The following is a 17,451-nucleotide window of genomic DNA, read 5'->3' on the forward strand; positions in this document are numbered from 1 at the left end:
TAGGGGCTTCATTCAAAATTCCCTTGAGATAATTGGTACATGGCACTTTTGATAATCTAATTAATTTGAATAAAAATAATAATTACTACAGTGGAACCCCAGTTATCGGCTGTAATCCGTTCCAGAAGGTCGGCCTAAATCCGAAAAGGCCGAAAACTGAAGTAATGTTTCCCATAAGAATTAATGTAAATACAATTAATCCGTTCCAGACACCCAAAAATATTAACAAAAAATACATTTTTTAAAGATTAACCCTTTGACTGTTTCAGGCCCCTTTCTGAAACTGTCATTCTATGTTGCTCAATTTTTGAAAAAAAAAATTATTTTTTCTTTTGAAATGATAGAGAATCTTTTCCCGATGGTAATGACGCCAAAAGTTCGAAATTTGGTCGAAAACTCGTGGAATTATGCTCCCGTGAAGTTAGCGGTCTCGGCGACATGTGCGTATCAGCGATTTCGCCGGCTTTGATCCCTATTTTCAGCCAATTCTATTGTTCCAGTTGACCAAACTCATAGCTATTTCTTTAGAACTCCATTTTATCTATCAGCTGAGTACAAGAAACCTCCCATTTACTAATTTGGACTACCCAATATGGTGGTCAGAAATTGGCAATTTGGCCAATTTCACGCAAACTAAAAAAGATGCCAATTTCAAAATAGGGTCCAGAATAAACAAGGTAGACATTCGTGGCACTAAAATAACATATGCTCTGTTCATTAGTCACATCTCTAGGCCCCTCTTATATTATTATTGCTTTCTATTTTGATTTTTTATTCATACAAAAAAATACAAAATTTACTGTTATGCAGACTACTGCATTATTGTAAAAATGGTATAAATAATATCAGTGCACTAGTGAAAGAATATTAGACTCTCCAGTTGACGTGTATTGGACGTGTGGTGTGATTTATTTACTCCTGAACATTGGTAAAAATCGAACATTTCCGCTACTTTGAGCTCAGTTTCAAGGTCGTTTTCATCGTCAAAGTAATGAAAATCATCTCTATTTCTGTAATATGTTTTCCATTTTGTCACCTAAGACCATGAAAATGCGAATACAACGATAAATACTATACGAAAATACACTTCAAAGTCGGCGTTTTATTCCAAAAAAACGATCACAGTTTTTTTTTTCTCATTACGCAATGTGTGCTGCAGGATTTTTTTTATGTGGTGCACACTGACCACACAGACCCATTCTCTCACATGTGGGCCTACCAGCTTTCTCCCGCTTGATTTGAAGTCGCTAGAATTATTGAGTATATATACGTCAGAAACATTGGCTCGTAAGACGTATTTATATGTCGAAAACAGTCAAAGGGTTAACTATAGTTTTACATACAGAAAACAATGTGAAATAAATATAAATCACAAATTTTAATGATAAATGAACATTACATACCTCTATTGAAGACTCTTGTTGGAGTATTGAAGATGGCAAGGAGGGGAGAGGGAGTTGGGAATCCCTCTCCATAAGGACTTCAGGTATCAAAACCCTCTTTAGGGTTACTTCCCTTCTTTGTCCTTTACTGCCACAGTACATTCATTACTTACCTTAAAATATTTGTAGTCTAACTGTAGGGTGAGAGGTTAGTAGCATTTATTTGTAGGAAGTCAATGTAGGCAGTGGTAGATGTAGGTACATGGTAATAATATGGCTGTGTAGTGTAGCCCCCATGGGCTACACTGCACAGCCATATTATTACCATGTTCACTGAGTTTAATCGTTTCTAACAGCTACTTATAGATGCCATCATAAACAAAGGGAGAAGCAATGAATAATTCATGCCGAGAATTGTAAACAAACACGTATGAAGGGCGGTGACTAGGACAGACGCCAGATTCACAGTTTTCTCTTAAGCTGAATCAGAGAACACATAATGTTTACTCTCGACCCGACTCACCACTCGATAGCGTATAAACATTGCGTGTTTATATGCTATGTTTATATGCTATATGCTATGTAACGTGTTTCTTATACAATTTTGAAGAAAATATCATAGATTAATGAAAATGTCTATATTAACCTAAAATAAGACATTTAATGTGCCTAAGAGTGATAAATATTAAACATACATTGCATATAAACATTGCATGTTTTTATATACTATGTAATCTGTTTCTTTGGACCCAAGGTGGCTTATTTCGCAGTCACGCTTAATAAACAACCACAAAAAACAATGGCTTATAACAAAATGTTTGGATGAATGTGCGGAATGTTGCTCACTCACCCAGAGACACAGCCAGACTGACTCATGACCGCAGCGGAGTGGCGGGTGGACATGTCCAATATGGCTGATTTCAGAGTTGCCGGCCAAAATCCAGGAAAGAATTTCAGCCAAAAAAGTGGCCGAAATCCGGGGTTCCACTGTACTTGTTTGTTTTGGGGAACTTTTTTTTTTTAACAAAAGTTAATGATACAGTAATGCTATAGTGTGCATTAGTAAATACATATAAGTTTATGTTCCTGAAGATCTCAGAATATGTAATTGTATTTACCTACTTGTAATTGATCTGTGATAATATTCAAGCAGTCTAAATTGTTAGGTACCTATAATTATATTCCAATATTTTTTCTATGGAGAAATAAATATTGAAGCAGTTATTGCTATGCAGTAATATTAGAAAAGATTTTTGCCAGGTATGGTGGCAGTATTCAAGAAGACTTTGCCAGATTTGGTAGTAATATTTAAGAATTTTGTCAGGTAGTGTTATTTTTTTTTTTACCTTATATACTATCAAAAAATTAGATTAAGTTGTAATAAAGGACTGAAGGTATTTGACACACAGTAATGTTCATGTAGGTTTTGTCTAGCAGTAAGAAATAATCAAGCCATATCTGTCATGTTATATTTAATTAAATGTTGCCATTACAGTAGTAATATTAAAGTATTTTATGCTATGTAGTAATATTTTAGCAGTTTTTTTTAAATAGAAATTTTTAACTCTCACTGTCCAGACCCCTGAAACTAATGTTGTTCTAGGTACCCACTTTAAAAAGAATAATATTTTTGCTTCTGAAATGATAAGAGAATATTTTTCTGAAGGTAATGACACCTAAAGTACAAACAAACTTATGGAATTATACAGGCACAAAGTTAGCCGTCTTGCCGCAATTTATGCATCGGCAATTTTGCCTAATTTGAGTCCTATTTCAAGCCAATTTCATTGTTCTGTTTTATCAAATTCATTGCTATTATGTGTTCCCGTCTGTTGACTGAGCACAAGAAACTGCCCATTCAACTATTCAGCTATGCTATAAAGTTCACAGAAGTTGGTAATTTGGCTCATTTTACACAAAATTAAAAAATACCAATTTAAAAATAAAAGTAATAATAAACAATATAGACATTCCTGGCACTAAAACATTTCCTGAACATTAAAAATGGTATAAAATACCGACAGATTGTTAGGTAAGACACATATGCAACAGTTAGGTATCTTTATTTCGAAACGTTTCGCCTACACAGTAGGCTTCTTCGGTCGAGTAACTGTTGCATATGTGTCTTACCTAACAAAACATTTCCTCTGCTCATTAGCCATGCCCCCAGGTCTCTTCTATATTACACTTACCTTCCATTTTGAATTCTTATTCGAGAATAGAAGATTTACTCCATTTCTTGGATAATAAAATATAACCAGGAAAGATTGGTTATGGTTTACAACATCCCATTAATTAAGTGAATCAAACTCATTAAAAACCCATAAAACAGACTGGGGGTTGTACAGGGGGGAGGGGGATTACCCGCCTTCTTGGATATCATGAAAATCAAATATCTCTGCTACTGTGAGCTCAGTTTCAAGCTACTTCTAGTTCTTAAACCAACCAAAATAATTTTTATTTCAGTCATATGTCCTCCATTGTATCAAATGATTTATTATTTATTTATTTATTTATTTATTTATTTATTTTTTTTTTTTTCAACAAGTCGGCCGTCTCCCACCGAGGCAGGGTGACCCAAAAAAGAAAGAAAATCCCCAAAAAGAAAATACTTTCATCATCATTCAACACTTTCACCACACTCGCACATTATCACTGTTTTTGCAGAGGTGCTCAGAATACAACAGTCTAGAAGCATACACATATAAAGATACACAACATATCCCTCCAAACTGCCAATATCCCAAACCCCTCCTTTAAAGTGCAGGCATTGTACTTCCCATTTCCAGGACTCAAGTCCGACTATATGAAAATAACCGGTTTCCCTGAATCCCTTCACTAAATATTACCCTGCTCACACTCCAACAGATCGTCAGGTCCCAAGTACCATTCGTCTCCATTCACTCCTATCTAACACGCTCACGCACGCTTGCTGGAAGTCCAAGCCCCTTACCCACAAAACCTCCTTTACCCCCTCTCTCCAACCCTTTCGAGGACGACCCCTACCCCGCCTTCCTTCCCCTATAGATTTATATGCTTTCCATGTCATTCTACTTTGATCCATTCTCTCTAAATGACCAAACCACCTCAACAACCCCTCTTCTGCCCTCTGACTAATACTTTTATTAACTCCACACCTTCTCCTAATTTCCACACTCCGAATTTTCTGCATAATATTTACACCACACATTGCCCTTAAACAGGACATCTCCACTGCCTCCAACCGTCTCCTCGCTGCTGCATTTACCACCCAAGCTTCACACCCATATAAGAGTGTTGGTACTACTATACTTTCATACATTCCCTTCTTTGCCTCCATAGATAACGTTTTTTGACTCCACATATACCTCAACGCACCACTCACCTTTTTTCCCTCATTAATTCTATGATTAACCTCATCCTTCATAAATCCATCCGCCGACACGTCAACTCCCAAGTATCTGAAAACATTCACTTCTTCCATACTCCTCCTCCCCAATTTGATATCCAATTTTTCTTTATCTAAATCATTTGACACCCTCATCACCTTACTCTTTTCTATGTTCACTTTCAACTTTCTACCTTTACACACATTCCCAAACTCATCCACTAACCTTTGCAATTTTTCTTTAGAATCTCCCATAAGCACAGTATCATCAGCAAAAAGTAACTGTGTCAATTCCCATTTTGAATTTGATTCCCCATAATTTAATCCCACCCCTCTCCCAAACACCCTAGCATTTACTTCCTTTACAACCCCATCTATAAATATATTAAACAACCATGGTGACATTACACATCCCTGTCTAAGACCTACTTTTACCGGGAAGTATTCTCCCTCTCTTCTACACACCCTAACCTGAGCCTCACTATCCTCATAAAAACTCTTTACAGCATTTAATAACTTACCACCTATTCCATATACTTGCAACATCTGCCACATTGCTCCTCTATCCACTCTATCATATGCCTTTTCTAAATCCATAAATGCAATAAAAACTTCCCTATCTTTATCTAAATACTGTTCACATATATGCTTCAATGTAAACACCTGATCTACACATCCCCTACCCACTCTAAAACCTCCTTGCTCATCCGCAATCCTACATTCTGTCTTACCTCTAATTCTTTCAATTATAACCCTACCGTACACTTTTCCTGGTATACTCAGTAAGCTTATTCCTCTATAATTTTTACAGTCTCTTTTGTCCCCTTTCCCTTTATATAAAGGGACTATACATGCTCTCTGCCAATCCCTAGGTACCTTCCCCTCTTTCATACATTTATTAAACAAAAGTACCAACCACTCCAACACTATATCCCCCCCTGCTTTTAACATTTCTGTCATGATCCCATCAGTTCCAGCTGCTTTACCCCCTTTCATTTTACGTAATGCCTCACGTACCTCCCCCACACTTACATTCTGCTCTTCTTCACTCCTAAAAGATGGTATACCTCCCTGACCAGTGCATGAAATTACTGCCTCTGTTTCTTCCTTAACATTTAAAAGTTCCTCAAAATATTCTCGCCATCTACCCAATACCTCCATCTCCCCATCTACTAACTCCCCTACTCTGTTTTTAACTGACAAATCCATATTTTCCCTAGGCTTTCTTAACTTGTTTAACTCACTCCAAAATTTTTTCTTATTTTCATTAAAATTTCTTGACAGTGCCTCTCCCACTCTATCATCTGCTCTCCTTTTGCACTCTCTCTCCACTCTCTTTACCTTTCTTTTACTCTCCATATACTCTGCTCTTCTTATAACACTTCTGCTTTGTAAAAACCTCTCATAAGCTACCTTTTTCTCTTTTATCACACCCTTTACTTCATCATTCCACCAATCACTCCTCTTTCCTCCTGCCCCCACCCTCCTATAACCACAAACTTCTGCCCCACATTCTAATACTGCATTTTTAAAACTATTCCAACCCTCTTCAACCCCCCCACTACTCATCTTTGCACTAGCCCACCTTTCTGCCAATAGTCGCTTATATCTCACCCGAACCTCCTCCTCCCTTAGTTTATACACTTTCACCTCCCTCTTACTTGTTGTTGCCACCTTCCTCTTTTCCCATCTACCTCTTACTCTAACTGTAGCTACAACTAAATAATGATCCGATATATCAGTTGCCCCTCTATAAACATGTACATCCTGGAGCCTACCCATCAACCTTTTATCCACCAATACATAATCTAATAAATTACTTTCATTACGTGCTACATCATACCTTGTATATTTATTTATCCACCTTTTCATAAAATATGTATTACTTATTACCAAATTTCTTTCTACACATAGCTCAATTAAAGGCTCCCCATTTACATTTACCCCTGGCACCCCAAATTTACCTACTACTCCTTCCATAACATTTTTACCCACTTTAGCATTGAAATCCCCAACCACCATTACTCTCACACTTGATTCAAAACTCCCCACGCATTCACTCAACATTTCCCAAAATCTCTCTCTCTCCTCTACACTTCTCTCTTCTCCAGGTGCATACACGCTTATTATAACCCACTTTTCACATCCAATCTTTATTTTACTCCACATAATCCTTGAATTAATACATTTATAGTCCCTCTTTTCCTGCCATAGCTTATCCTTCAACATTATTGCTACTCCTTCTTTAGCTCTAACTCTATTTGAAACCCCTGACCTAATCCCATTTATTCCTCTCCACTGAAACTCTCCCACCCCCTTCAGCTTTGTTTCACTTAAAGCCAGGACATCCAGCTTCTTCTCATTCATAACATCCACAATCATCTCTTTCTTATCATCTGCACAACATCCACGCACATTCAGACTTCCCACTTTGACAATTTTCTTCTTCTTATTCTTTATTTATGTCTTTGAAAATAGTACATTGAGATTTTGTATTTACAATAATGGGTTGCAATGCAAAGAGAGCCTCTATTATGCCTAGGCATTATGGGCCGACTTAACATTATTGGCTTACAGACTACTTAACACTAAGAATTATGTCATAGTTGTACAGTAGAATATTAATTATATCATAGTTGTACAGTAGATTATTATAAGTGAATCTAATTTATTTAAGAGAAAAGATATATTCATATATTCAAAAATGCTTTTTGTGAAAATAATGATTCAGTTATATTCCTGTCAACAATGGGTAATAGGTTCAAAGTAATTGTTGAAATTATGATGTGGGAATACATAAGTGAGTATGTGTGTACTGAGTATTTAGCATTTAGTCTAGGGTGATTAAGTGGCTTTTGAGAAGAGCCTTAAATTGATTTTCAGACCGGGGTACTTTAGTATCTTCTGGTAATGAGTTCCATGTTTTGGGGCCCTTTATGTGCTTAGAGTTTTTACAGTGTGATATATACATGGGGTACATCAAAAAGAGATCTGTGTCTTGTGTTATGGTGTTACAAAAAATGCAATTTCTAATAAGCATAGAAATCTCCAGTGAATACTAGAAAGGACTGCCCTTCTAGCATCCAGCCTGTTACTGGGTTTTTGTAACAAGTAGTCAGTATCCTGATCCAATTATCCATTAGAATTTAGTAAGATTCAATAGTGCTTCAGGATTACAACTGGTAGGCTACTAACTAAAGAAATTAAAATTTAATAAGTTTATTAATAACAAAGTCTAGGCGTATAAGATCAAAGTAAATTAAATTAATCAATTGAATATAATAGAGGACACAAGTTCCTACACTTCTCTCGTGTACAGTAGTACTGTGCTGAAGGCACATATCACATCTTAATGGCTTTTAAGTACCGTCTGGTACATTGTTAACATTTAATAACATAATACAAATATATACAAGTAAGTTTGTGTGTGTGTGTGTAAGTGCTCCAAGTAGTTCGCTGTGTCTCAAGACTCCACTAGACTTAACCAGTGACTGACTAAAAGTCCTCACATAACTAACTTCTTGACCAACCTGGCAATCAGAACAGCTTGCCTGAACAATAAGGTGACTGTTAAGCCGAACAGCAGTATAACAAGCAACAGCGACACAATCAGGAGCAAGGAGATAATATAACGACACTAAGTAGGGACCATCTGCAGATCCTCCACAAAAGTCACAAAACTCCCATACTACTGAATCTAAGTTCAGCATTAGAAAATCCCCTACTGTGACAGTGCACAGATGCCAGTACAAATTAGGTCAGAAGCTATAGCTCAGGACCTGAGTTTCTCAGAGTGTCTATGTGACACACAACCTCAGTACAACGTCGAAAATCACTAAGTCTAAGCTATGTTCTGTGAACAGAGTTATACAGAACCAACAACAAGAGAGTGACAGAGACAATCTTCCAACAAGAGCCAGTAAGGAAGACACGTCTTGTCGGAAGCCAAGCCAAACAGAAAAGAGGGCGAGTCTAAGCAAGACAGTCTCACCCAGGTGAATTGTGATCACCCCCTCCCCCCCCGATCACGTGACTCTCCGTGGACTGCTTCTGCCCAGCAACACAGAGAAGCCGGCAGGGAAACAAGCGGAACTGGTAGTTAGACAATGCTGTCTGCTACTTAACACTCAAACTACGAGCACTGAATAATATATATAAATGTTACATCCTACCTGATAATATAACTAAGTCAAATAATAATATAAAGCAATATATTTACGATTTAGCTAATATCTCAAATATAAGCAATATAAAATTATATGAACAGATAATATACATTATATACATTGTGACCCATTCAGGGGTTACAATATATGGTCATGGGTACTGCTAAGGTTGGTGAGGAGAAGTTTGAGTGGAGGGTTTATATTTGTGTGCATTGTTCTGTGTATGTAGTAGACACATGAATAAGAATGGATGTTCTTAATGGTGAGCAAATTCAGACTTTTGAAAATTGGTGGAGTATGCTGGCAGGAGTGGGAATTTGTTATCATTCTGACTGCTGCCTTTTTCTGGGTTATTAGAGGTCTTAGGTGATTGAATGTTGTTGATCCCCATGCACAAATTCCATAGGTGAGATAAGGGTATATGAGTGAATGGTACAGTGCCAGGAGAGCTGATTGTGGAATGTAGTACCATATCTTTGATAGTATGCCTACAGTCTTAGAGATTTTCTTGGTGATTTGTTGTATGTGTGTCTGGAACTTAAAGGCTACTGTCAAGGTGGATACCTAGGAATTTTCCCTCTGTAAGTCTGATGATCCATTTAGCGTTATGTTAATTGGATCATTTGCAGCTTTCTTTCCAAACTAAATGAAATATGTTTTATCAGTATTCAGGGTAGGTTTATTAGTCATCATCCAGGCAGATATTTTCTGCAATTTGGCATTGACAGTGTTTGCTAGTATGACTGGGTTTGGGTGGCAGAAGATGTATGTAGTGTCATCTGTAAATAATATGGGCTTGAGTAGCTGTGATGCATTCAGTAGATCATTGATGTAGATGAGAAAGAGGAGTGGTCCAAGGACACTTCCTTGTGGGACTCCTACTGTGATTGGTTGGGTGGAAGAGTTTGCATCATTTGCATACACATATTGAGTTCTGTTACTAAGGTATGACTTTTGGTAGTTGAGGGAGTGGCCTCTGATACCATAGTGCGTTAATTTGGAGTACAGCAGTTCATGGTTGACTGTATCAAAAGCTTTACGTAAATCAATGAAAATCCCCAGCGGGACTTCTTTCTTTTCAAGTGCGGTATATATTAGTTCTAGCATGTGTATGATAGCATCATTTGTGCTTTTATTATTCCTGAATCCAAACTGACAAGGGTTTAATATGTTGTGTGAGACGAGGTAGGAATAGATCTGTCTATGAATTAATTTTTCAAAGATTTTAGAGAGCATTGGTAAGTTAGATATTGGTGTATAGTTATTCAAGTCAGCTTGGTCACCTCCTTTACGGATTGGAGTGACCCTTGCTATTTTGAGGATTGTTGGGAAGGTAGATGATTCAGTGGATTTGTTAAAGAGTTCTGCAATAATTGGTGACAATACTTGAGAAGCTTTTTTGTACATAAAAGCAGGCAAGTTGTTTATGTCTCCTGCCTTATTTTTAAGGGTGTTGATGATGAGTGAGACTTCTAGTGGGTTGGTTGGAGCTAGGAATAGCGTATTTGGGTAGGTACCTATGAGGTAGTCTGATGGACGGGTGTTTGAGCTTGGTATTTTGTTCGCTAGATTTTTCCCTATGGTGGAGAAGAAAACATCGAGTCTGTTTGCTATTTCAGTTGGTGTGAGTAGGGGTTCGTCTGATTTTGTTAGTTTGATTGTTTTGTTTTTGGATAACTTTTTAGTTCCAAGAATTTCAGATAGAGTTTTCCAGGTTTTTTCATATCAACTTTGATGTTTTGTAATCTATTTTCGTAATACAATTTTTTCAATCTTCTTATCAGGCTGGTAAGAGCTGACGAGTAACGTTTAGACTGTTCTCTAGTTATTTGACCCATTCTGTACTGTTTTTCATATTTGTGCTTTGTGTTAATGGATTTGAGGATGCTGGGTGTTAGCCAGGGACTATTCAGTCTCTTTGCTGTGATCTCTTTAGTTTTTTGGGGGCAATGTTTGTTGTAGAAGCATTGGGCTCTTTTTAGAAAATTATTTATACATTCATTCATATCTGTATATGTTTCGAGCTCATTTTGCAAATCGATGTTATTCATAGCTGCTATAAAGTTGTTAACAGCTGTCTCGTTATGTAATCTGAAGGTTACTTTAGTAATGTCTTGTGTCAATTTACCCAGATTAGTTATGAGAAAGGTTGGGTAGTGGTCTGTAGTGTTTGTGATTATGGCTGATTTTAAAGGGGATATGGTGTTTGTCCAGATGTGGTCTATTAAGGAGATACTTGTCTTGGTGATTCTCGTAGGTTTGGATATTGTTGGTAGCAACAGGCAGTTGCTCATAGTGTTTGTGAATTCAGTTACTTGTGGGTCCTGGTTGTGTACTGTGTTTATGTTGAAATGGCAAATAAAACCATGAAAAAAATCAGAGTTCTTATATGAAATCATATACATGGCCACAGTTTTGTTTTTCCCATCATTCATCACGTGGGGCAGGATTTTTTAATATTAATAATAATAATAGGATATTGAGAAATTAAATAAGCTAAGCAAGCAATTTTTGTATTCAAATTTCAATACAGAATGCAGATTTTTTTTTTTCAGATAATAATTTTAATGCTCTGTACTGTATTTAAAAATGATGATTCTTTTTGCAGCCAGATGACAGAGGATCAGTGGATGGAATTTCCGTATTGCGTGTTTTGCGAAGAGGCGGAGAAGCTGTACACTACTTGGAGAAACCTCTTGAAGTAGGGGCAGTTGTAACTCAGCAAATTGACTGGAAACGCAGACATGACCACATGCAGCAACATTCAGCCCAACATCTTATCACAGGTATGTTTAGAAATGATTATCCACTGGACTTCTATCCAAAACTGGAAGGAGGTGCACTAAGTAGAGCATTCTCTGATTACTCTTAGAAAGCTTTATTTTTAGGTAATACAGGAATACCTTGCATAGTATGGTTTTGAACAATATGGGTTTTGATATAGTTTATAAATTTAATATAAATTTTATTTACTGCATTGTAAGGCAAACAAAACTATTTCTCCTCTGTTCTTCAAATTAGTAAATTTATTTAGGTACAGGTACGAGTAAGTACAGTTACACAAATTATCATGCATAGTAAGATGTCTCCATGGGGAAGTGGAACAGAATTTTTCTTCTGTAAGCCATGTGTGTCGTAAGAGGCGACTAAAATGCCAGGAACAAGGAACTAGTAACCCCTTCTCCTGTATGCATTAGTACTAAAGTTAAAAAGAAAAACTTTTGTTTTTCTTTTTGGGCCACCCTGCTTCGGTGGGATATGGCCGGTTTGTTGAAAGAAGTATGATGTGTGTAAATTACCTAGGATCACCCAAAAAAGTCAGTGACTTGTTTCCATTTGATCCTTGATTTCCATTGGGACTTTGATTTCCATTGTTTGTGTATTGAGTGGTTCTTCAGCTGTCTTGTGGTGGGCAATATTTTTGTCTTTGAATATCACTTATTTTAGCTGCATTTGAACATATGCAGGACACTATCACTCATGAGTCATGTACAATACTTTAACTGGACCTGACTGGCCGTGATCTCTTTCTACTCGCTGTTTTCATGCGTGCAGGTGGATGTGGCTACAGCTAGGACTGCATATTGATTTGTGATGGTTTTTTCATGCATTTTAAAAATATTTTGTTTTTAAATTTATTGATTTTACTATTTAATAAGAGTACAATTTGTATTGTCCGCAAAAAATTCACATTAGATGAACTATCAATGTTAATTGCAAAAGTAGATGCTTGTGACTTCATAATGAACGTGGATCCAAACATTGAATGAGGTATTAGAGTTAGGCAGGTGTTACAAAATGATATTCGATGCTGTAAAGATACATATGCTGATAAAAAGAAGAAAAAACTATGCAAACTGTGTTGTTCAACTATTTTTCAAAATAAAAATTATCTTTACTGTATGTATGGTACATCATTTATATACAACTGTAATAAAAATCTTTAGTACAGCTAAATATGGTGATGTTAGGTGTGTAGTGATGGTAGAGTGCAGTGTAAAGATCTGATGCATTTAATCATATTGCTGGAATCTTTCAACAAATCGGCCGTTTCCCACCGAGGCAGGGTGGCCCAAAAAGAAAAACAAAAGTTTCACTTTTTAATTTTAGTAATGTATACAGGAAAAGGAGTTACTAGCCCCTTGCTCCCGGCATTTTATTTGACTCATATGGCTTATGTAGGAAGAATTCTGTTCCACTTCTCCATGGAGATAAGAGGAAATAAGAACAAGAACTAGTGAGAAAATAGAAGAAAACCCAGAGGGGTGCATATATATATGCTTGTACATGTATGTGTAGTGTGACCTAAGTGTAAGTAACAAGACATACCTGAAATCTTGCATGTTTATGAGACAGAAAAAAGACACCAGCAATCCTACCATCATGTAAAACACTACAGGCTTTCGTTTTGCACTCACTCGGCAAGACGGTAGTACCTCCCTGGGTGGTTGCTGTCTACTAACCTACTACCTGGGATTGTTGGAAAGCATTACATTAAAAAACATTATAATAATACTGTCATCTGTAGAGTATGTATTGCATAGTACGGTATTTTTTTGACACACATTAGCCATACTATGCAAGGTGTTCCTGTATAATTTATTCAATTTATGGTATGATATGAATATCAGACACTGGCTCATTTTGATCTGTAGCCAATAGTGCAAGGGTGAGGCTGTCTCCTGTAGTCGCATACAGTTACTAGCCAGACCTAGTGTTGCTTATTTGAGTTACTGAGTGATGCATACGTAATCCATAGGTCCATGCCTCGATATTTAGACATTTAGAAAATTGTAAGCTTTTTTTAATTTTCACAGCAAGCAGAGCAAAAAGATGCAAATTAACATTTTGAATATTTATACAGTATGTATTTTGATTTTGATAAATCACTTGTACTTACAGCTGTAGCAGACACCATGTATGGTTATGCCACAAGATCCTGGTATTTAGGCGAGTCTGTTTCTTACATCGAGCTGGACACTGAGAAGATTCCCAAAGAAGAAGTGGAATTACTTGAAGAAGCTGTCAACCAGAGAATTCGAGATGCTACTCCAGTTCATATAGTAGAATACGATGCATTAGATCCTAAATTAAAAGAGGTCTGTTGTGGTAGAGTATTTCATAAATGTCTGTCACAGTCTGCATAAGTAACCACCAGTTTGCTTTTAATATACACTTAGGGTCTTTGGTAATTCGTTTTACTGATTTATAAAAGGGAAGCTGGCAATAATTAGCTAATTCAAAGTAGTTTTAAATGGGGGAAGCTACCATAAAATTAGTCGTATAGAAATACGAGCAGAGTTTAATAATTTACTTTTTTTTATAAGGAGTCTTAGTGAGAGAATACTCAAGTTTAATCAGGTTTTACTGATTTAATACCTTTTTCTCCTTGGGGAATTGCTAAATCCATAAGGATCATACAGAGCTTGGAAATGAAAAATAAATTTGATTCTAGGAAAGGGAAGGTATATTTTATTCCTTAGATCAAGAGCCCTTGGCCAGAATCACGGCTGGGTTTATTGCTATGAAGAGGTGTAAGAGGCAAATAAAATGCCGGGAGCAAGGGGCTAATAACCCCTTCTGTATAGATTACTAAATTTAAAGAGAGAATCTTTCATTTTTCTTTTTAGGTTGCCCTGCCTTGGTGGAGCATGGCCTGTTTGTTGAAAGAAGAAGAAAGATTGTAGTTAACTGTATAAGAAATCTTAATTAATAGTCTATGTCAAAATCTCAAGTAACATTATAAGATTAGAATTAGTTTGCTTGTAATGCATGGCATACTATTGGCTTTCTTTTGTACTTACCAATGTTTTGTTACATGTAAATACATTATTTGTACTACATGTCGAAAATAATTGTATTGTTTAGTTGCCTTGGTAATTTTAAAACTGCCTTGCCACAGTTCGAATCTTGTCTATTTATTGAGTCGTTTATAATCTTGTTATCGCGATTTTACGAGTTCTGGAGATTTATAAGTTTGGGTAATAAAGATTGTTTTGTAAATTACACATTTAGATTTTATGTAATTGACCCAGTGCAAGTGATTTTTTATTTATTAAAGTAACAAATAAGCTAAACTGCATTTTATTACATGAATTTGAATTGGAATCAAATATTTTCTTTCCAACTTACAGATCCGCACCCGAGGCCTACCTGAAGACATCGTAGGTCCAGTGCGTGTTGTAACCATTGAGAATGTAGATACCAACATGTGCTGTGGCACACACGTACATAACCTGGCAGACTTGCAAGCCATCAAGCTGCTTTACACAGAGAAGGGAAAATCTAACAAGACACTACTGTATTTTGTGGCAGGTGCAAGAGTTCTCAGGTAGTATTTATTATCATGGGGATTGGCTAACTTCATAAGTCATACAGCTCTGGGAATGGGAAGTGTTGGGGGTATTAAGGTTTATTGATCCAGTTACTTGGGTCAAGAACCATTCACCAGTATCAAGACGCTCCCCTTTCCCTGGAACAGCTTAGGTAGGAAAACCTAGGTTTTGTTTACTCTGAAAGTTCAAAATCTGACAGGGTGGATGAATTTGGTATGTGTGTGTCAGAAATAATTAACAGTTTTGTAGAGCTTGCTTTAATAAAAAAAATTCTTTTTAACACTGGCTATCTCCCACTGAGGTAGGGTGACCTGATAAAGAAGAAATACTTTTACTATCACTGTTTTGCCAGAGATATACTGACACGGCAGCTCAGATACTCCTCCCAACTGCAATATCCCCACCTCTCCTTCAGAGTGCAGGCACTGTACTTCCTACCTCCAGGACTCCAGCTAACCTGTTTCCCTGAATCCCTTAATAAATGTTACCCTGCTCACACTCCAGCACATCAGGTCATAAAAACCACTTGCCTCTAACTTTTAACATGCTTGCACACACCTGTTGGATGTCCAAGCCCCTTGCATACAAAGCCTCCTTTACCCCTCCCTCCAACCTTTCCTGGGATAATCTCTACCACTCCTTCCCTCCACTACAGATTCACATACCCTCCAGGTCATTCTGTTTTGCTACATCCTCTCTGAATGCAAAAATCATCTCAAGCCCTCTGGATAATACTTTTAGTAACTCTACACCTAATATCCAAGCTACGAATTCTCTGCATAATCTTTACACCACACATTGCCCTCAGACATGACATCTCCACTGCCTCTAACCTCCTTGTTGCAACATTCAAAGCCCAAAGTTTACACACATGTAAGAGTGTTGGTACCACTATACTTTCATACATTTCCCTTTTTGCCTCCATGGATAACATTCTTTGTCTCCACAGATATCTCATACCTATCTTCTGGCAAGTCCACTCCCAAGTATGTGAACACATTCACTTCCTCCATACTCCTTCCTTCCAGTCTGGTAGCCAATTTTTCATTATCTAATTTTGCTCTTTCCTATGTTCACTTTTAATTTCCTTCTTTTATATTTTTTTTTGTCAAACTGGTGATATCCCACTGAGGCAGGGTGACCTAAAAAGAAAAACTCAAGTTTCTCATTTTTAAATTTAGTAATGTATACAGCAGAAGGGGTTACTAGCCCCTTGCTCCTGGCATTTTAGTAGCCCCTTATGACATGCATGGTTTATGGAGGAAGAATTCTGTTCCACTTCCCCATGGAGATAAGAAGAAATAAACAAGAATAAGCACTGGAAAGAAAATAGAAGAAAACTCAGAGGGGTGTGTATATATATATATATATGCTTGTATACATGTATGTGTAGTGTGACCTAAGTGTAAGAAGTAGCAAGACGTACATGAAATCTTGCATGTTTATGAGACAGAAAAAAGACACCAGCAATCCTACCATCATGTAAAACAATTACAGGTTTCCATTTCACACTCACTTGGCAGGACAGTAGTACCTCCCTACCATCCTACTACCTAGGCCTTCTTTTATTTACCCTCCCAAATTTGGCCACCAACCTTTCAGGTTAACTTCTCTTCAGAGTCCCTGAAAAACATAGTTTCATCAGCAAAAAGCAACTGGCAACTCCTATTTTGTAATAGATTTCACATATTTTAATCCCACACCTCTCCCCAACACCCTGGCATTCACTTCTTTTACAACTCTATCTATAAATGTGTTAAACAACCCTGGTGACATCATGCATTCCTGTCTAAGGCCTACTTTTACAGGAAAATAATTTCCCTCTCTTCTGCATATCCTAGCCTGAACCTCACTATCCTCATAAAAAATCTTAAACAGCATTTAGTAACATATCACCTATTCCATACACTTGCAACATCTGCCACATTCATTCCCTATCCACCCTATCATATGCCTTTTCAAATATAATGAAAGTAACGAAGACTACCTCGCTTTGTTTATCTAAATATTGTTCACTTATATGGTTCAATGTAAGCACTTGGTCTACACATCCCCTACACTATCTAATCCTCCTTGTTAATCTGCTATCCTTCTCTCTGTCTTACCATTAATTCTTTCAATAATAACTCTACATTTCACCTGACTACCGGTTAGCTGGACTTGAGTCCTGGGGGTGGGAAGTACAATGCCTGCACTTTAAA

The 17,451-nt window shown here is 36.9% G+C and overlaps 1 protein-coding gene across 4 annotated transcripts in view; it reads left to right on the plus strand.

Annotated features, from left to right (window-relative positions):
- LOC128689777 (alanyl-tRNA editing protein Aarsd1-B) overlaps nucleotides 1–17,451 on the plus strand; it is a 53,094-nt gene that overhangs the window by 6,636 nt on the left and 29,007 nt on the right. For all 4 annotated transcript variants that reach the window (XM_070087457.1, XM_070087459.1, XM_070087460.1 and 1 more), the window contains 3 exons: nucleotides 11,524–11,701; nucleotides 13,818–14,014; nucleotides 15,050–15,246. In XM_070087457.1, the coding sequence (XP_069943558.1) occupies nucleotides 11,524–11,701; nucleotides 13,818–14,014; nucleotides 15,050–15,246 (572 nt within the window). The remainder of the gene's footprint in view (nucleotides 1–11,523; nucleotides 11,702–13,817; nucleotides 14,015–15,049; nucleotides 15,247–17,451) is intronic.

This window comes from Cherax quadricarinatus, chromosome 22, assembly GCF_038502225.1.
Source record: "Cherax quadricarinatus isolate ZL_2023a chromosome 22, ASM3850222v1, whole genome shotgun sequence".
Lineage (NCBI taxonomy): Eukaryota > Metazoa > Arthropoda > Malacostraca > Decapoda > Parastacidae > Cherax > Cherax quadricarinatus.